This window comes from Cannabis sativa, chromosome 4, assembly GCF_029168945.1.
Source record: "Cannabis sativa cultivar Pink pepper isolate KNU-18-1 chromosome 4, ASM2916894v1, whole genome shotgun sequence".
Taxonomy (NCBI): Eukaryota; Viridiplantae; Streptophyta; class Magnoliopsida; order Rosales; family Cannabaceae; genus Cannabis; species Cannabis sativa.
The window spans coordinates 232,033-253,651 of record NC_083604.1 but is presented as its reverse complement, the minus strand read 5'-3'; the positions used below and the strand labels follow the sequence as shown (position 1 = coordinate 253,651).

The window sequence follows — 21,619 nt, the reverse complement described above, 5'->3', positions numbered from 1 at the left end:
ACCCTCACCACCACCTCCGACCTCCGACCCTCACCACCACCTCCGACCACCCGCACCAACACCCTCGACCCATCCCCACTCTCTCGGACCACCCAAATGTCGCACCCCCTCAGTCCCACTCTCTTAGTAGCTAACTAAGCTAATGTTAGGAGATAGTTACTCGCTTAGTGGGCAACGAGGGTTAACAGTTACTCGCTTAGTAGCTAACTAAGCTAATGTTAGGAGATAGTTAAAATATGCCTGCCACATCAAATTTTTAACATTTAGTGGCAGATTCAAAGACCACAAGGTCCTCTAAAATTCTGACGCTGCCACCTCATTGCACAATCCTTTCAAGTATTGAAGTAAGTGATAGGTACTTCTCACAGAACACACTCCAATCGGTTCTCTAAACTAGTTCAAAACATCACAGGACTGGTTGGAACAAAGAGGAATATGCATAATCAACCTCTTATCCCTTTCTTCAAACAAATCATCTAAAAATTTTGTATCCCATGAACTTTTGTCAATACTCATTAGATTACACACCGTAGCTTGTTGGAGGGCAGGACGAGACGAAGTAACGAAGGCCTGGTCTTGATCTGGCAACCATGGCTCCCCCATAACACTAATTGTAGAACCATTTCCAACACTCCAACGAACACCTACACAAACAAGAGATTGAGTTTTCCAAACTCTACGCCACACAAAAGCTTGGATTATTTCCAAGATAGGCTGAAAGATAGCTTCCTGTAGGGAAATGTCGAGTTTTAAAAACTCAATAAACGATTGACTCAAGTCTTGTAAGAAAACGCCAACCTTGCTTTCCTTATAAAGTTAAATTAAAATCACGAAGGTTACGAAAACTCAAGCTCTCATTATTTTTATCGTGACACATACGCTCCCAAGACATCCATGAGATTCTCTTATTTTCACTCGAAGAACTTTTGTACCAAAATCTGGCCATAGTGCTCTCAATGTCTTTACTACTCTCCATAGGAATTAAGAACATATTCATAACATAGCTTGTGCTACTGACTTAATCAACAGTTCTTTACCAGCTCATGATAATACCTTCGAGTCCCAATCTTGAAGTTTTTTCCATTTTCTTAAGAAATCCAAAACAACCGTTTTATTTTGACCCATAGTATTAGAAAGACCCAAATATATACTCATTTGCTTGGGACATTTGCAGGAGCTTATTAATTTTTTTAAAAAAATTATAGTATTTGTTTATACTATATATTAAAAATTAAGTTCTTACTTAGAATGAACTTTTTTTTTTTATAGAATTTGATATTATTTTTTAATTTAATTATAAATAACATTAAATTAATATTACACTACTTAAATAAAATTAAAGTTTTGGCTAAAAATATCAACTAATAATACATTTATGATATATTCACCACACTTATGATAAGTTAAAGAACTAAAATAATTTTAGGAGCATTATTTTTTGGTACGAGTGGTGTCTAGTACCTCTAGACATCTCGCTTTATGATTGACTAGCGATACTCTCTAAAAATTATTACATTAAACTATATGAGGTTCGATACTTAAATAAACCAATAGTGATAATAATATATAGAAGGGTGCTAAGTATCACTGGTGCCTTCTAACATTTCTCTAATTTTAAATGGGTCATTAATAGGACACTTTCGTATTAGCCGTGTCAACCCGAACACAATCTAAACCCATTTAAAGAAAACCTAAACTGACTACCTCTCGTGCGAATTTCGAATTGTGTTAACTCGTTTTAATTAATTAATTAATTAATTATTAATAAACAATATAAATTAAAATAAAAGTCAATCTAGTATGTTTGACTCAATAATATTCCTTTTTGGGTTTAAACTTTAAACCCAAATTCACTATTGAGTCAAACCCACAACCACTCACTTCTGTAGCGCCGCCTCTCTCTCTTCCCAATCCCCAATGGAACCTGTCCCCTTCAAGTCCCCAACGCCGGACACCCTCTTCCGCCTCCTCTGTCCGGCATCCAAGACCGGTGCACTCATCGGAAAAGGCGGTTCAGTCATCCGCCATATCCGCGACACAACCGGTGCCAGAATTCGTATCGACGACACCCATTCCTCCTCCTCCGACGAACGAGTTATACTCATCACCTCCGACTCCACTCCGCCCAGGTCGAAATTTGATCACTTGGATAACAACAACAAGCGGAGTAATAGCTCTAGCCCTAGCGATGGAGAAAGCTCGCCCTCGGCGGCTCAGTTGGCGCTTTTAAAGGTGTTGGAGAAGATGGTTATGGCGGAGGAGAATGAGAATGAGAAGGAGAATGATAGTGGGGATGGGTTTGTGGCGTGTAGATTGTTGGCTGCTGGTAGTCAGGTTGGGTGTGTGCTTGGACGTGGTGGGAAGATTGTCGAGAAGATAAGGCAGGAGAGTGGTGCTCAGGTTAGAGTTTTGCCTAAAGATCAGATTCCGGCTTGTGCTTCACCTGGAGATGAGTTAATTCAAGTAAATTTTTTTTCTCAATTTTGTGCTTTACAAGAGTTGATTTTTCTATGTTATGAACACGGTTTTTTGCATGCGATGAATCAAAAATGATAATTATGAAACTTTTATTTGGAACTTTTATGCTGTTGTTTCACTTTCATGGTATCAATTTGCTTGGAATTAAATTTTCTGAATTTATGCTTTAATTTAAAAGAGTGATTTTTCTATGTTATAAAGAACTTTTTTTTTTTTTTGCATTGATGAATCAAAATGACTATTATGAAACTATTATTTGGAACTTATGTGCTGTTGTTTCACTTTCATGCTATCAATTTGCTTGGAATTAAATTTTCTGAATTTTGTGCTTTTTAAGAGTGATTTTTCTATATTAATAGAGCGATTTTTAGCATATGGGGTTGTAATGATTAATCAAGGGTCTTTTCAATTATGAAACTTTTATTTCGAACTAATGTGCATGCTATCAATGTTGCTTGGAACTTCTTTTTGGGTTTACAATCTGTTAATCTTTATTGCATGTAATGGTGTAATATTTTGTGTTAGATAGAATCTTTTATTTTCATGGTGAATTGTTTCACTTTCATGGTATATCAATTTGCTTGGGATTAAATTTTCTGAATTTATGCTTTAAAAGAGTGATTTTTCATGTTATAGAACAATTTTTAGCATATGGGGTTTAAATGATGAATTAAAAGCCAGTCAAGTATGGAACTTTTATTTTGAACTAATGTGCATGTTATCAATTTTGTTTGGAACTTCTTTTGGGTCCATAATCTGTTAATTTTCATTGTATGTAATGGTGTAATATTTTGTGTTGGATAGGAATTGAGATGAGAGTATGGAATGGCATTAGGTGGATTGAGTGATTGGATTCTTTGAGTTTCACTTGTTCTTTTATGAGATATATATTATATTTTTTTTTAAAGCTATATACTTGGGTGCATTGAATATGCAGATAACAGGGAACATTTCAGCTGTAAAGAAAGCACTTCTATCTGTTTCAGGTTGTCTTCAGGATAAGCCTAGGGAGAATGCAACCAACTATGGTGGCAGTAAAGTTTCAGGGAGAATGCATCATGGAAATGGTATGGCAGCACATTGATAATAGTATTTTCAACAGACTTTCGCATCTGGCTTTCTTAATTTTGCTTATAATCGGAGTTATTGTTATGTTTCAGGGCCTGAAAATATGGGGTCGGGTCATAATAGAATGTTTATAGAAGAGGAGGTGGTGTTTAAGCTGTTATGCCAAGTTGATAAGGTTGGTAGTTTGATAGGGAAAGGTGGCTCTGTAATTCGACATTTGCAAAATGATACTGGCGCATACATCAAGATAGCTGATGCTCCACCTGATTCAGATGAGCGAGTTGTTATGATATCTGCACGGGAGGTATGAAATATTAACTACGATTATTCTTTTTTAATCCTAGGGGAATTGATAATAGTCCAAGCTTCAATGCACTTTTACCTTTTCTAGAGCACCTTTATATTGAAGACATGTTTCTTAGTTTCACATAACCTTTTTGACATGACTTTAAGAGAGAATTTAGATAAAGTTATTCTGATCCTTTTTGGTACCTCAAGAATCTTACCGAGCACATTTCTTATTATACCGCTATTTATTAGTTTGAAGCTGTCCATAGGTGGTATTATGGACATGAGACGTCTTTCATTTGTTACTATTCGGTGACTTGTAGATCCTGTGCAGAGGATGAGGACTGGAAATCAATTATTCAGTTTTGGTTCTTCTAAGGTCTCCCATGTAAAAGGCTCATACAGTGAGTAATGATTAACTATTTGAGTAGTTATCCTAGATTATGGACCATCTTTACTTAATTGAAGTGGAAAAGTAAGTTATGCCATGTTATACCACCATGCCATCATGAACAGTAACAGTGATTATAACTCACCCATAAATGCTCTGGAACTAATTTTCTGACTACTACATCAGACATTGCTAAGACATTATCAACTGAAATCATTATCATTGTTTCTTATCATAAATTTCTTATTTTGCGGTGTAATTCTCTATGTTACAGAATTCAGAGCAAAAACATTCCCCTTCACAGGACGCTGTTATTCGTGTGCATTCTCGAATTGCAGAGATTGGATTTGAACCCGGTGCTGCAGTAGTTGCTAGGCTTCTTGTACATTCGCAACAGATAGGTTGTTTATTGGGTAAAGGAGGTTTCATTATTTCTGAAATGAGAAGAGCTACTGGTGCTAGCATTCGCATATTTACAAAGGACCAAGTCCCGAAATGTGCCTCACACAATGATGAAGTTGTGCAGGTAATTATGATTGCGGCTTTTTGTTGCTTGGGTAACTTGGAGTCATTTTCTATAGCCTTTTTATGTACTCGATATCCAGCTGTACCTGTTTTATGCATGAAGATAATTACTTGCTTCTTCCACTCTACGAGCCAGAAGAACATAGGAACAGAACATTGCCTTTTGAACTTTGTCCAGATTATCTGTATTTGTATTGTTTGTTCTATGTGTTGGATCCAATGAATTAATATTATAGCATGATTTCTTATCATCCTTTTTTTTTTCTAACAGCGGGTTTTGTCTCCAGTTTTTAAATAGGTACGGATATTGAAAGCTTGTTGCATTATATTCTTTGGCAGGTTATTGGAAGCTTTCAGTGTGTACAGGATGCCTTATTTCACATTACAAGTAGACTACGGGAAACAATTATTCCTTTGAAGCCACCGCATCCAAATTTTGATGGCCCACCATACATGCCTCCATACCCTGAAATGCCACCTCCAATGTTCAGGCCTAGACATAACCCAGCTTCCCCAGGTCCATGTCCTTCTCCTGTTGGGCCTCCTCATGGAATTGATCGGTCTTCTGTTCCATCCCAACCACATGATCACCAGCATGGATTTTTACATGGCATGGACCACAATGCTCCATCTCCAATGGACAGAGCTCCCTATCATTATGGAAGTGAACGCCATGGACAAGGTCGACCATTTGATAGACCATCTTCTCCAAGAATGTGGAATTCTCAGGTGGGTATCTTATGCATTCAAATACTCTCATCACTGCGGGAATAATTGTAATCTCTATCTTCTATTTTGTTATTAATTCTTTGTTTCTTTCACGGGATTCTTACAGGGTGTTAACTGTGGAAATCCTAGGGGAATTGATAATAGTCCAAGCTTCCATGCAAGAAATGGTTCCTTGGGAAGGTGATTTTTTCTCCTTTTGACTTTAAGTTACAATTTTTGTTCGTTTATCTCACGCCGATCCTTCTCTTTAACAGTGAAAATCAAGCACAGCATTTAGCTCCCGCAACTGTTGAGATCACAATCCCTCAAAAGTTGTTAACCCATGTTTATGGAGATAACAACAGTAATATAACACAGATCCGCCAGGTGGGTTTTATACATAATGCTTTTTTCGGTTAGACTTTGTTGTGAATCTTGTGATGCCTAATTCAACTGTATACATCGGCATTTCAGATCTCAGGTGCTCAGGTGGTGGTAAACGATATGAAACCTGGAGCCACGGAAGGGCTGGTTTCAGTTTCGGGTACTCCTAATCAAATATCTAGTGCTCAATGCCTTATTCATGCTTTCATCCTTTGTGGGCAGACACCAGGTTGACTATCTATCTTGTTCACTAACTACTCATATGCTTAAATCAGAAGAAAGAAAGAAAGAAAGACACAAAACATAGTAACTTCTCATGTAAATATAGAAATTCTTTTCTTGCAAAGTGTAGAGATGACATCGAGCTTTTCGCTTGTAATTTAGTATCTATTTTTTGTTCTTGATTTATATAGTTGTTAGTAAAATCTAGTGCTTTACATTTACTGGAATTCCCGAATAATGCACAACGCAGACCTAGGCGGTAATAAACTGGATATGATATAAATATTCTTTGCTGCATTGCATACTGAAAGTTTTTGTACAGACTCATTTAACAGCTCGGGTATAAAACCGTCGAGGAAGGTTCTTTCTGTTTATAACAAGATTTCATATTTAGCCATGAATGCAGCTATGTTTGTTACTTGATATCTTCCAATTGCTGATCGACGAAATCTTTCAGTTCGGTCATGCTGTTCATGGTTCGGGTTTTTCATCTGTTGTACTTGGCATATTATGCAAAGGAAAACAGAGATGAGAAACCAGAAAAAGGTTTAAAAGATTAGATAGAAAGAAAGGAAAGAGGGTATTAGAAGATTAATTGGTAAACAAGCAAAACATATTCTTTTTTCTAATGTGTGTGGGAAAAGGTTTAACCATAACTATAGCTAAGTATCTTACCTTAAAGAGTAGTAAGGTTTTGGATTTTTGCTAAATACTAATAATATGAACTTAGATGTCGGTAGTACTATTTGTGTGATGAGAACTCTTGAGGTACTTATCGATGATTCAATTAAAGTAGATTGAGGTATAAAACTCTTATAATTAACATATGGTTCTCGGGATTGTCAGTATGATTGAAGGGGCAGGAAAGGGATTTGTATCACGCGATTTTCTTTTTTTAAGCAAAAAAAACTTGTGACTACCAACTAACATGATTGAAGACGAGCAATAACATGATTCATGTGTATAATCAACTTGGGATTAAAATTTGAGTGTTGTGAGAAATAATTTTGTAAATTGAATGATGCATGAGTGTATAATGGGAGACTTAAAAGGTATTAATATTTGATGTAGATATTAACAAGTACATACAAAAGTCTTCCTAGACTAAACTAATAATAATACCAATTTTGAATTCGTCAATGTCAAATTTAATGTAAGAGAAATGTTAAATTGTATTAGTGTTTGTTTTAATTAGTACCATTGATACATTTTTACTTAATAATTATTATCAAATATTTGCACAAGGGAATGATAATTATGAGATTTTATTCTTCTATGATCTGCCTTAATAAGAATGGGATACCCAAGAGAGTAAACTTAATTTTTTTTTAAAAAAAAAGTAATTCGAAATTTTACTTCCAATCTTAATATATTTATATATTTAACTCAATTAATAGTAATTTAAAATATTTTCATTCATAATCTAATATAATAATAAATTTATAAATAATCGTATTTTTCACTTTAATATTTTATTTTAAACATCTCGTACCAAATATTACCTTAAATAATGTAGAATTTTTTTAAAATGCACCTCATAAAACAGGTTCATCAATGCACCTCTACCTGTTTTAATATTTTGGAGAATTTTTCAGTAATTTTTTTTTGTTCGTCTATGTTGTAATTATTTAAGACATCTCACAAAATTTTGAAAAATTCAAAAAAATTTAACATAAAAAAATTATGAACCTTATTTTTAGCATGTTAAATTTTTCGAATATCTCTAAATTTTATAAATTGTCTTAAATAACTACAATGTAGACGACTATAAAAAAATTCGAACTAAAAAATTCTCTCAAAAGCTGAAATAGATAAGAGGTGCATCAGTAGAACCCTTCCACGAGTGTATTGTAGAAGTATCCAATAATATAAAGAGCATTGTTATTGGACACCAGTGATACCCGACACGATCGTCAAATCTAACTATATTACCCCTTTTTTTTTAGAGCATTACACCTTCTCGATATATCACGTTGCGATTGGCTAGTGATACTTCCTAAAACTATTATATTAAACTACCCGATACTTAGTTAAAATAATAAGGATACGGATACATAAGAGGGTGTGCAGTGACCTTTAGCATTTCTCTTTTTTTTTTTTTTTTCTATTATTAATTAATAAGAAAAATGTTAGAAATAGGACGACCAAAGACTTTTCTTTTGTTTCTTTCTCCATTCACCGATTCGAAACGTCATCCATACGAAACGGCAGATCTCATCTTCTTCTTCTTCTTCAAACCCAAAAACAAACAAAGAACACAGAGCTTTTTTCAATGCTTTTTTGGGTCTGAGATTCATCTTCAATTCTAATGGCCCGAACTCGATCTTCCTCTTCCAAATTGAGGTACTGTAACCCTGCTTATTACCTCAAGAGGCCTAAACGATTGGCTTTCCTCTTCATTGCTTTTGTCTGTCTCAGTTTCCTCGTTTGGGATCGTCAGACTCTCGTTCGGGAACACGAGGTAACCAACCTCCTTTTTTTCATTTTTTTTTTCAATTTCATTTCCACCAGTTTTGTTGCTGAGAAAAATTCTAGACGGGAAAGATTCAAATTAAATTAAAAGTTTGAATTTTGGACTCGGTGGCTTCACTTTTTCTCGGATCTGATTCGTTTTTACGGTTGGGCTTGTTGAGTGTTGTTCTTTGTCTCTTATTTTTGAATTATAATTGAATGGGAAGGATTGACAGTGTTTTGTTTGGATTGTTTGAACTTCAGATTCTCTACATATTGGTTTTGATATTCGTTGAAATAATGTCTTGGATTGTTTTATGATGTGATAGTTCTAGAGGCTTACTTGTTTTCTACTTTAATGGAAAAAAACCATTCTCAATTGCAGGTAGAGCTTGCAAAGTTAAGTGAGGACGTGGCTCACTTGCAGAATTTGGTAAGAGATTGATCTTTCTTCTACTATGCAATCTTTAATGGTTGATTTGCCTTGATAAGATTTGGGATTATTAGGCATGATATTTCTACAAGTTCTTATAAGATTTTGAAAAGAAAAGTATATGTTGACATTAGTGTTGCTCTTTGAGATTGGTGTTGTTCACTGTCCATTTGGTCAATATTCTTCAATTCTAGTTTTATGTGAGCTATTATTATTTCTCTTCAAAAGTGAAAATGAAGGTTATGTTTTCAATTTTTGAAAATAAAAACAGAAGATAAAAGGATTCTCAGTATGTGCACAGTGGCATTAGATGGTTTCAATAATTGCAATTTACCCTTTAATGCGTACCCCGTTCAATTATTGCAATTTAACTTGGTGAATGCTTTGTTGTCTTTAAATATATGAGGTCTGAGGTTTCAATTCTCTGTAACTTGGGAGGAGGTTACTCATGGACATTTGACCTTTGTAATTGGAAATAATTAGATAAGTCCTCACAAAATAATTAACTGGTGGTAAAAATAGTTAACATAGCTACTTTGATGGGTTCTCTGTTGCGACTCAATTGTGAATTCTAAATGAATGTTGCAATTATGTTGTCAAGGAAAAGAGTAATAAGAACCCAGCTTTTGTTAAATATGGGATGTTTTCTCTCAACACACCAGTTTTTTTTTGCTCATTAGTGCTCAGCATTTTGCATTTTAAGCTCAATGTTTAGCAGTGATTTCTTAATCCAATTTTGACTTGTACCTTCAGCTTGAAGAGATAAAGACTGATGGCAGTGCTGTCAGAAAGACACTGAAAGATGTTCCAGATGATCCAATTGATGTTCAACGAAGAGAAAAAGTAAAAGATGCTATGCTTCATGCGTGGAATTCATATGTCAAGTATGCATGGGGCCAAGATGAACTTCAGGTACCAAGTACACTTGTAAAATATATCTGCTGTATTAGTGGTTGTTTCCCTGAGTTTGTATATTTCTAACATATAAACATATAACTGTGACAGGAAGAAAATAATTGTACTTGTGTATGGGTCTAAATTGATGTTTTCTCCTCTTTTTCAAGTTCTCTTGTCTGAATTTTTACTGTTGGGTATTTTGATTTAATGAAGCACCAGGACTAACTTGTGTTTTTCATTTTACCAGCCTCAGTCTAAGAGTGGTGTCAATAGCTTTGGTGGTCTTGGAGCAACATTAGTAGATTCTCTTGATACGTTATATATCATGGGTCTTCATGAACAGTTTCAGAAAGCAAGAGAGTGAGTTGATATTTTCATCTTTATTGTTTTGATGATCTCATTTAGATGCCTAGAATAGACATTCTGCATTCCACTTTTGGTGATAACACGATTATTTGGAAATGAGTTCTGCTCGCTGTAAGCTTCTTTCTTCATATAGTTGTATATATTTGCTCAAGTCAATCTTAATGTCCTCAACTTTGGTCCAATTTCAACTCTGGTTTCTGTGATTGTCATTTTATATTATTATTTTAATCTTCTTTTATGGTACTTTAATTCAAAAGTTTACATTTTATTTTACATGCTTGCGTGAAATGTTGATATTCTTTTCTTGTTTATCCATTTGATATCCAATTCATAATTATGTGATACTTTTTGCAGGTGGGTTGCAAATTCATTGGATTTTAACAAGAATTACGAGGCTAGTGTCTTTGAGACAACCATAAGGTTGCATTATAAGGTTTAAAATGTTGTTGGTCTTGATTGTTTTCTTCATGCGAATGAATTATCATTGGATCTTAGTTTTCTAAGGCTTTCAATAGTTATTGCAGAGACAACTTTAGATGCTCTTTCTGACATCTTTTTTATTTTTTTGGACTCTTTTCACCGAGATCCAGAGTTGTAGGTGGTCTTCTTAGTGCATATGATCTGTCCAACGATCAACTTTTCCTTGATAAGGCTAAAGACATTGCAGACAGGTTGCTGCCAGCATGGGATACGCCTAGTGGAATTCCTTACAACATTATCAACTTGGCTCAGGGAAGGCCACATAATCCGGGATGGACTGGGGTAAGTCGTTACATCTCCAATTACTTGAAGTTTGATCTTGTATTTTTGTTGAATTGATTTGTTAATATTTGATAGAGAAGTGCTTCATAGTAATATTGTCAATAGACCAAGTGAGTCGTGCTCTAAATATACTGATATCATTTAGCAATGTCTTTGTAGCTAATATATGTTTTGTACTTTATTTGTTTCCATTACTGGCAAAGACTTTTAAGAGTTCAATTAACAAACGATTATTGTTTGCTCTTAGGGTGAAAGTATCTTGGCAGATTCTGGCACAGAGCAGTTGGAATTCATTGCTCTTTCTCAAAGAACTGGAGATCCTAAGTACCAAGAAAAGGTTAATGCTTTTTCCCAATTCATTTACGGTTGTGAATAAATGGATGTGAGTAATGTGACAAAACATGTTTGTTAACTCGTTATGGTTGGTATCTAGCAAACTGTAACTTTGATGATGTTATAAGTTTAAAAATTGTTCTAGGAGTTTAGAGAACTAAGACCTCTGAAATATCTCTGGAAATCTATTTAATGACACCTAAATGATTAACAAATCTAACGGCATATAAATAAATTTGCTAATCCTAGCCTCGCTGAGTCCTAATTCAAATAAAAATGCAAATAGTACGATTAAGCACTGCAGATTATTTCTCCTTATTTATTTTCCTCTCGATGAGGATTCCTTATTCTCTCTATTGTAATTTATTTTTTCCTTTAACAAAAGCTTTTTGTTTCTAATGATGTGTGGGTGTGCGCTCATAGAACAGTGAGCTGAATTATGTCCATGTTACTTTTCCAGGTTGAGAATGTTATAACACAGATAAAAAAAATATTCCCTGATGATGGTTTGCTTCCCATCTATCTTGACCCACATAGAGGTACAACCGCGTACTCTACAATAACGTTTGGTGCTATGGGAGACAGGTACTGCAATTATTTAATTGATGTTTCATAATTTTCATTCAGATCCCTTTATCTAATAAACTTCTCTGTACTGAATTTGCTAACCTGTGCAGTACCTCTTTGTTTTTATTGACAAAAGATATTGTTTGCAGCTTTTATGAATATTTGCTCAAAGTTTGGATACAGGGGAATAAAACTCCAGCTGTAAAGCGATATAGGTAAGTAGCTCTTGCAAAATGTTCTGTTTATTTATCGGCTTAAAATAAATTATTGTATGTAACTTAATCTTGTGACGGAATCAGAATAGAACTTCTGTTTGCTTTGATTGTACTACTGCAAAGTGAATTTTGAATTATCACAATTTTCTTCTCATGTCAATGTTTTTATTTTTGGTTTATTTTTCATATATGATTTGTTTGGAAAAATGTTTGTAAAGAAAATAAAGAAAGATCAATTCTTTTATGTAAATCTGTAAATAGTACCAATATATTAAGTTAGAGGAGCAAGAATATGGCAATATGTCTTGCCATTTTGTGAAGTTTAAAGATGTTTGAACTGAAGAATTAATTTGTCTATGCTGATGTTACATCAATTTGACATTTTAGTCTTTATAAATAAGTTCGTTTTAGTTATTATTTTTACCATATTATATATATTTCTTTATTGGAGCTCTAGTTCGATGAATTTGTTTCGCGGGCTTCTGAAAACAGGGAAATGTGGGAGCAGTCAATGAAAGGTCTGTCGAGTTTAATTAGGAGGACAACACCATCATCTTTTACATATATTTGTGAGAAGAATGGAGAGTCTTTAAATGACAAGGTGTGTTTTAGTATACTACTTATAGTAGAAACTATGCCAGGATAACAGTAATACAATAATATTTAAACTTCCTTCTTTTTTTTTCTTCAACTAATTATTTGCAGATGGATGAGTTAGCATGCTTTGCGCCAGGAATGCTGGCTTTGGGATCAACCGGCTATGGTCCTGAAGAATCTCAAAAGATGCTATCACTTGCTGAAGAGGTGCTTAATCATACTATGAATGAGTTGATTTATTTATTTTTTACTTGCATATTTATGTCTCTGATTCCTTGACATTTGTATTAAAATGTTCATCAACTTAGGAGAGTTAATGAAAATCTAAGTTAAGGTTCGTAAAATTGATCTTGAGAAAGCATTTGATCATGAGTGTTGAGAATTCCTTGGTTTTCTTATACAAAAGATAGATTTTGCCAATAAGTGGATCAAAGCCTTGAGAGATCATTGGTTCATTGAGGCGTTTGAAGCGAGTGGTTCCTGTTTATGTTTTTCTTTTCCTTTTTAACTTCTGTTGTTAATCTTTTTTGGGGGGATGGTTTAGTAATCTGTAACGGTCAGTTTTAGATCACTCATTTGCAGTTTTTAATGATACTTCTATTTCAAAAGAAAATTACATAAATTCTTTTGTTCTAAAGATCATCTGTGATGTTGGATTAAGTACAAAAGAGGCTGTTTTACTAAGTTTTGTCACCAATTCGGGATTTTGTATTCACTCTTACTCTTTGAATTGTTTAAGCATATTCTATTGAAAGAGAAGCATTTAGATTTTTAGGAACCGGTTGAACTAACTATATGGCTTAGTCACTTAGAAAGGACTTGACCTAAATTCTCTAAGCTCAGACTTAGAAAACGATAAGACATCCTGTGAAGTGGTCAGGAGGGGTGCTGGTGATCATTTGGCTGCTCAGGATTTGGTTTGAATGTTGTAAAAAATCCAGCAAGGACACTTGACTTTTTATATCGAAATGGTTGTGGTCCTTTAGTCGAACCCAACCACTTGAGCTAGCCTTAAGTAGCTAGAGTGAGGCAAGTCCAGGGGGGTTTTATCGTCAATTTTCTAGGATGTTGGGTGGTTGATTCTGTTGTATTAGTTAATTATAAAGCTTGTACTTTTCTAGCAGTTCCTCTTATGGCAGTTTTGAATTACTGATGTTTCTTTCTTTCTTTCTTTTTTTTGGTCATTCAACAGCTTGCTTGGACATGCTATAATTTCTACCAGTCAACACCAACAAAGTTAGCCGGTGAAAATTATTTCTTTCATGCTGGGCAGGTTAGTTATCCCGTCTATTTATGTGTTTTATTTCTTTCTTTCTCTTCCATTGTTCGATTTTTATGTTTGATTATAAAATAAAATTCAGGACATGAGTGTGGGTACATCGTGGAACATATTGAGACCTGAAACTGTTGAATCACTCTTTTACTTATGGCGTATAACTGGTAACAAGACATACCAGGAATGGGGTTGGAACATATTCCAAGCATTTGAAAAGAACTCCCGCGTAGAATCAGGATACGTCGGACTGAAAGATGTATGTACCTCTTCACTCCCATCGCTAATCGCTCAAAATCCTTATTCAAGCTTTCTTTTGCTTTTATTTTGTGGTGAAGCCTCAGTCTCATTTCGATAACTTGTTCCGGTTTATTATCATCAGGTAAATTCTGGTGTGAAAGACAACATGATGCAGAGCTTCTTTCTTGCTGAGACCCTCAAGTATCTCTATCTTCTTTTCTCACCTTCTTCGGTCATACCCTTAGATCAATGGGTGTTCAACACCGAAGCTCATCCCTTAAAAATCGTTGCCAGACACGACGACAACAGTGGAAACGATCTTAAATCCTCCACAGGTGGGCAACAAAGGCCAAAGATTAAGTTACGTAGCAGGAAGGAGGGTCGACCGTGAGTATGAGCTAAGTAGGGGGGGCTTTATTCGAGTGCTTATTGTTTCAGGTTGAATCCGTTCGATTTCATGAAAGATTGGAAAATGATAGTGGCTCATGAAAATCGGATGTTTGAGCGATTCCCTTACGAAATAATGGGGGCTCGGGCTTTGGCTCTGGCGATTTCATTTCATTTTTCGTAACCGGGAAAGGTTGCATGGCATCCTTGTTCCTTTATAGTAAGTAAAGAAAGAAAAAAAGAAACATGTATGCTACTCTTGTTAACTCATTATGCATATGTAACATAGGTAATATTTCTCTTACTCATTAATTCTTTTTTCTTTGGCATCCTCTTTTGGGTATTTTGGTTTTTGGGGAAAAAAACATTTTTGTTTCCTATTTTGATACTTGTTTATTATGCCTTTTCTTTTTCCTTTCTATTTGTAATTTTTGGTTGGAATTTTGAACAAATGGAAAGAGCATACGAATTGAATTAATTATTATTATGTTATGGATTTGTTTTAACATCATATATTATATATATATATAGGAAATTTGTAGTTGAAATTAACAATGATTGTGGTAATTTTAGTTAATGCAAACCAAAAACTTAACAAACAATAGAATTGTACTATTACATTTTTTGGTTGTATGATTAAGCAGTGAATTTATATAATTTAAGAAAGATTTATAATTGTTAAAATGTATTATTAGTATTTAATATTTAATCTTATATAATTTTAAAAAAATAATTTTTAGAATATATAGCTAACTAATTGTTTAGTACTACTTATAAAAAAATATTGAGCATCACTAGTTCTCAATAGCAATGCTTCTTAAAAAAAATAATATTTTAAAAAATATTACTAATTAATCGTAGAGTACCACTTATAAAGAGTGTAGAGTTCGATTAGCCAATTATTTATTAATAATGTAAAATTGGTATCTTGGTGGCTTCTATTATTTGTCAATTCTCATCTTCTTCTTCTTTATTCAATGCCCTCTAAATCTAATTATATTCTTGGAAATATCTGGATTCTTCCAGAAATATCTATTGAGCATCTATGTTTAAAGATACCCTATATCTAATAAATGTGCTCACTTTAAATGGGATTTGGACCAACATATCCTTCACTCTCTAGATTCTAAATGATTTTTCTAAAATAATGAAAAGGGTAATATTACAATAAGAGTAATAATGCATGCACCAATCTAGATATTATATATTGTTAAATGTAGTCCTACTACATTATTGTGTATATTGTTTAAGAAATGCACCCTTCATTACTCAATTAATATTTATCTCAAATTTTCATCTAGTCTTAAAGTTAAAATAGAGCCCTTTTTTTAATGTTACTTTCTATTTTTTTAGTTAAAAAATTAAAATAGAAAATTATTTTTATTAAGGGTTTTTCATTTTTACACTTCAAAACAGTTTTTTTTTACATTTTTACGGAATTCTACGTAGAAATCTCTATTGCAACTAGCGCTACTGTAACGCCCGTATTTTAATAATAATAAACTCGGAAATTAACTTAAATAATTTATATATTAATAAACATATGGATCGGGATCCCGAGTATCAAAATTTAGGTTAAAAGTACTTTACTATTAATTATGCATATATATATATATATATTTTTTTAAAGTGTTGCGGACATGCATCATCAAAATACAGACTCCAAACTATTTATAAATCGAAACCCTTCAGGTTGCACTGCCGCAATATGTACAATCATGCCGAGTTCCACCTCACTGTTCTTCCAGCTTTGCTTTTCCTTTACCTACACAAGGTAGCAAACTGATGAGTCAACAAACTCAGTAAGATATGCAAGAAATAATAAGGTAGCACGGTGCCAGCTTTATGATCAAGCTGCCCTGAGCTTAACAACGAAGCTCACCAAATGATTAAGAACGTTCTTAAGGGTAGTACGACTACTATACCAAATGCACTAAAGTACCAACTCCGTACTTGTGTTGGTAGAGCCCTGATTGTACTCCCGAGAAATACTAAGTGTTGTACCACGAACACGACGTACCTTGGGTACTCGTGTTGGTAACACCGTACTTATAATAACATCCAAAACAAGCATAAACATTCATATATATAAATATTCTTACGCTATCTTACCTCGTTCCTTGCTCAAGTGTGCGTTGGCCACTGAGTGGAAGTGCAGCCTTTCGACGTTTTACTGTGGCCCTAAACCATAATATTCAAAATTCGATGAGAGACTCGCTAAAATACTTATCGGGGATTTAAAACGCAAACTAAGCTTAGCCCTATCGATGAAAAGGATGACAACACCCTAAAATACTTAAAAACGAAAAATTAGTGGTTCGGAAAACCCCAACCCAAGCAGTCGGCTCCCAACCGAAGTCCTGCTCCCGGGGACCAACCTGCCGATCGGTTGACGCAGTGCTCCCGTGAACCGAATCTTGCCTTCCGTCCGGGAACCAAAATTCCAACCCCCACAACTCAATTCATCCCCAAATTTTCCAATATTTTCCAGAACACCTGAATGCACTAAAATAGACCAGTTCCAAGCAACAAACCTCAGCAATTCATTAAATTTTCAAAAACACCATTAGAGGTCAAGGTTTGAGTTTTCAAACTCAAACCTTGTCAAAACCTTACTACAAGCAACAAGGACAGCAAGAAACAACTCAATTAAACTCACCTAATCTGGTAAATCGATTCAAACAACAACTAAAGCTACAGAACCAAAGATCCTAATTTAAACCTCAAAACCTAACCTTATACTAACTAGAAACAAAGAGAAGGAGACAAGGAAACCATACCTTAAGCAAATTCTCCTTCAAGAGATTAGGAAGTCAGAACAAACAGCAATCCACACCTTAATCTTGCTGGGTTTTCTAGGGTGCACGAAAGAGAGAGGGAGAAAGGATAATTCCCAAGCTTGATCATCAATTCTCACTTAATTCATTCTCCTTAATAGATTATTATTATTTATCTATGTATTACTTAACTAAAGGAAGCTTCTACTTCCACTAAAAGCCAAGACTCTAAGGTAAAAAGACCCATTTACCCTTCAATTAAAATATCACAACCAAACAACTTAAGGGCAATTTGGTCAACTACTAATCCCCGAAAATTCTAACGCCTCTACTAACAAACAATAATACCCCGATAATATTCTAAATTATAAAATGCAACTTTCTAGGCCCAACGTCGCTTTCCACAAACTGCCTTCCGAACACAATCGCAGAAATTAGGTAATTAAGCATAAAAGACATATGATATATAATATATTTCTAAAATATGCATTCCATAATTATTAATACATAATTCTTAAATAATTAATAATACAAAGTATTCTTTCATAGGCGGTCTTTACAATTATCCCCCCGTTAAAAAGATTTCGCCCCCGAAATCTACCTGAATAATTCAGGATACTGGGCCCTCATATCAGATTCCAATTCCCAAGTGGCTTCTTCCACTTTACTGTTTCTCCAAAGTACCTTGACCAATGATATGGTTTTGGTTCGAGAACCTTTTCCTTTTATCCGAATTTGCACTCGGTTGTTCGTCATATGATAAATCAACAGTTGCAATTCCAAGTTGCTTCGTAACTCGTAACATGCATTGGATCGTACACATACTTCCTCGCATGGAAACATGAAACACGCTATGCACGCCGATAAGGAAGGAGGTAAAGCTAACCTATAGGCAACTTGTCCAACTTTTTCCGTAATTTCAAAAGGTCCAATAAACCTAGTGGCTCGCTTTACCTTTCTTTCCAAAACGTCCGACTCCCTTCATCTAGGGGATACACGCAAAAAGACATGATCACCAAAGTTGGAATACAACATCCCGTCGCTTAGGATCCGCATAACTTTTCGCCTCGCTTCGAGAAGCAAGCATCCGAGCTTTAATCTTGTCTATTGCCTCATTTGTCTTTTGGACTAACTCAGGGCCCAAATATTTTTGTTCTCCCGTTTTGTCCCAATGAATTGGAGAGCGACATTTCCTGCCATAGAGTAGCTCATAAGGAGCCATTCCTATGGAACTTTGATAACTATTATTATAGGAGAATTCAATCAGAGGCAAATACTTACTCAATGAACCTCCAAAGTCCATGATACAAGCTCGTAACAAGTCTTCAAGTATCTGGATGGTTCGTTCGTATTGCCCATCTCGTTTCGAGGATGAAAGGCCGTGTCGAACTTCAAATTAGTTCCCATAGCCTTTTGCAAACTCATCCAAAACTTTGAGGTAAATTTAGGGTCCCTATCCGAAACGATTGACTTCTACCCCATGAAGACGGACAATTTCTTTTACATACAAATCAAAGATACCGATCCATCGAATAGGTTACCTTAACAGGTAAGAAATGTGTTGACTTTGTAAAGCGATCTATAATGACCCAAACTGAGTCGTACATCCCTGTGGTTCTGGGCAAACCGACCATAAAATCCATTGCAATGTCTTCCCCACTTCCATTCCGGAAGTGTTAATGGCCGAAGTAACCCCGTCGGTCGCCGATGTTCAAATTTGATTTGCCGATTGTGTTAAACATTTAAAGTGACATAGTCTACTACATCCCTCTTCATCCCATACTACTCGTAAATAGGGCTTCAAATCTTGATACATTTTGGTGGTTCCCGGATGTAATGAGTAAGGGGTAGCATGAGCTTCTTCCAAAATTTCTTTCTTAAGCTCATCGATATCGTGACACACACCCGTGCCTTAAACAACAACATTCCATCGTCGTAACAGAGAAGTCCTTAGCTTTGCCTCGCTAAGACATCTTCTCGGATTTTTACCAATTCAAGATCTTCTAATCGGTCATTCTCGATTCTTTTCTAACAAATCTCGACGGAAGTGTCGGATTAAATAATTCTCGCTCACCAACTCGATGTTTGCTCTAGTCATTTCCGAGGCTAATCGAGAGGAAATCATAACCATGTTGGATATCCGATCGTGTCCTTTTCTCGCTAAGGCATCACCACAACATTTGCCTTTCCAGATGATACAGATTTCACAACCATAGTCTTTCACCAATTCTAACCACCTTCTCTCGTCTCATATTCAAATCCTTCCGAGTGAAGAAATATTCGAGACTCTTTGTGGTCAGATAGATCTCACACCTTTCACCATACAAGTAATGTCGCCAAATTTTCAAAGCGAACACCACCGCCGCAAGTTCTAGGTCGTGAGTTGGGTAACGCCGGCTCATAATCTTTCGCCTGCCGAGAAGCATAAGCTATGACTTTATCTCATTGCATTAACACACAAACTAAACCCCGCCTTGAAGCCGTCACAATACACCACAAACTTTTCTTGATTAAGGCAAGGCTAGAACAAGTGAGCTCGTGATCAATCGTTGCTTCGGCCTCTTGAAAACTCTTTTCACACTTATCTGACCATATAAATCGCCGATTCTTCCTAGTTAACTCGTATAACGCATGGCAATTTTGGAAAATCCTTCCACAAAACGCCGATAATAACCCGCTAAACCGAGAAAACTTCGAATTTCAAAGGATCGTTTTAGGTCTAGGCCAATTCTTCACCGCTTCAATCTTTCCCGGATCAACCATAATTCCATCTTTTCCAACAATATGTCCTTAAAAGACACTTGTGATGTACCAAAACTCACACTTTTTGAACTTTGCATAGAGTTTATGATCTCTAAGTCGCCTAACCATTCGAAGATGTTGCTCATGTTCGCTCGACCGATAATACACAAGAATATCATCGATAAATACAATTACAAAATTATCGAGGAAATCCTTGAATACCCTATTCATGAGATCCATAAAAGCACGCCGAGCATTTGTTAACTCAAAAAGACATAACCAGAATTCATAGTGACCATAGCACTATTTCGAAAAGCCGTCTTCTGAATATCCTCTTCTCGAATTCTCAATTGATGATACCTGCACCTCAAGTCAATTTTTGAGAATACAAATTGCCTCCCCCGGAGTTGGTCGAACAAATCGTCAATTCTCGGGCAGGATATTTATTCTTAATGGTTAACTTATTCACTCCCGTAATCGATACACATAATGGAGTGGTTCCATCTTTCTTCTTCACAAACAACACAGGGGGCTCCCCAAGGTGACACACTAGGCCGAGTGAACCCTAGATCCAACATCCCTGGAGTTGTATCTTCGCTTCTTTTAATTCAAGAAAGCCATTCGATATAGTGCCTTTGAAACAGTGTTCGCTCTGTGAATTAAATCAATAATGAAATCTATCTCCCGCCGAGGTGGTAATCCCTGAATTCCTTCCGGAAACACATCCAGAATTCCTTAACCACATTAACCTCTTCGGGCCAAATAACACAGTTTACTCGGAATCCACTACCATCGCGAGAAACCCAACACATCCTTCTCGTAATAAATCCCTAGCTTTCAATGCCGAGATTCTAGTGGACACGAGAACCTTGAACCGAACCAACAAAAACAAAAGGTTCCTCATTTTCCGGCTCAAAAGTCACCATTTTCCGTTTACAATCAATACTAGCAGAGTATTTAGACAAAAAGTCCATACCAAGTATAATGTCAAATTCGGCCAATGGCAACTCCACGAGATCAAAGATTCAATTCTCTATCTTCAATTCTAATTATTACCGACCTAATCCACTTTCTTGAAATAATTAATTCCCCATTAGGCAAATGTGGTTCCAAACCCCGTCTCAAGAATATCACTAGGTCTATCAAACCGATCAAGAAGTCTTGATGACACATAAGACCGAGTAGCACCCGAATCAAATAAAACAAGATAAGCAAAACCATTGATTAAGCCGACTCGCAACCACCGAAGGACCGGGCAAAGAAGACCGCCCGAGTTATAGCAAAAACACGAGCAGAGCAGTATACGTGCTCGAATTTCTAAGCCGGCTCCTCTTCTTCAATCGAGGGCGTCTTTCCCGAGATGTCCCACCGAACCACACCGAAAATGTGCTCTCCGTTACAAGCCCCGGATGATGCTTTTGCAACGCGGCACTCGTGATAAGAATAAGTCCGACGTCCCTCTATTCGGTTTCCTCGAAACCTTTTCCTTGCCCCGAACTTCCCGAAGATGGAAAA

At 35.6% G+C, this 21,619-nt stretch overlaps 2 protein-coding genes across 2 annotated transcripts; both read left to right on the top strand.

Annotated features, from left to right (window-relative positions):
- Nucleotides 1-1,845: 1,845 nt before the first annotated feature.
- Nucleotides 1,846-6,374, top strand: LOC115714344 (KH domain-containing protein HEN4). Its single transcript, XM_030643017.2, has 8 exons — nt 1,846-2,463; nt 3,416-3,545; nt 3,639-3,850; nt 4,500-4,751; nt 5,090-5,479; nt 5,586-5,659; nt 5,734-5,845; nt 5,933-6,374. The coding sequence occupies exons 1-8, from the start codon at nt 1,918-1,920 to the stop codon at nt 6,074-6,076; spliced, it is 1,860 nt and encodes a 619-aa protein (XP_030498877.2). The 5' UTR covers nt 1,846-1,917; the 3' UTR covers nt 6,077-6,374.
- A 1,833-nt stretch (nt 6,375-8,207) lies between these two features.
- Nucleotides 8,208-15,096, top strand: LOC115712816 (mannosyl-oligosaccharide 1,2-alpha-mannosidase MNS1). Its single transcript, XM_030641195.2, has 14 exons — nt 8,208-8,525; nt 8,901-8,948; nt 9,702-9,860; nt 10,093-10,205; nt 10,566-10,631; nt 10,802-10,973; nt 11,221-11,310; nt 11,767-11,891; nt 12,023-12,088; nt 12,581-12,689; nt 12,794-12,892; nt 13,878-13,958; nt 14,047-14,217; nt 14,341-15,096. The coding sequence occupies exons 1-14, from the start codon at nt 8,373-8,375 to the stop codon at nt 14,587-14,589; spliced, it is 1,701 nt and encodes a 566-aa protein (XP_030497055.1). The 5' UTR covers nt 8,208-8,372; the 3' UTR covers nt 14,590-15,096.
- Nucleotides 15,097-21,619: the final 6,523 nt, after the last annotated feature.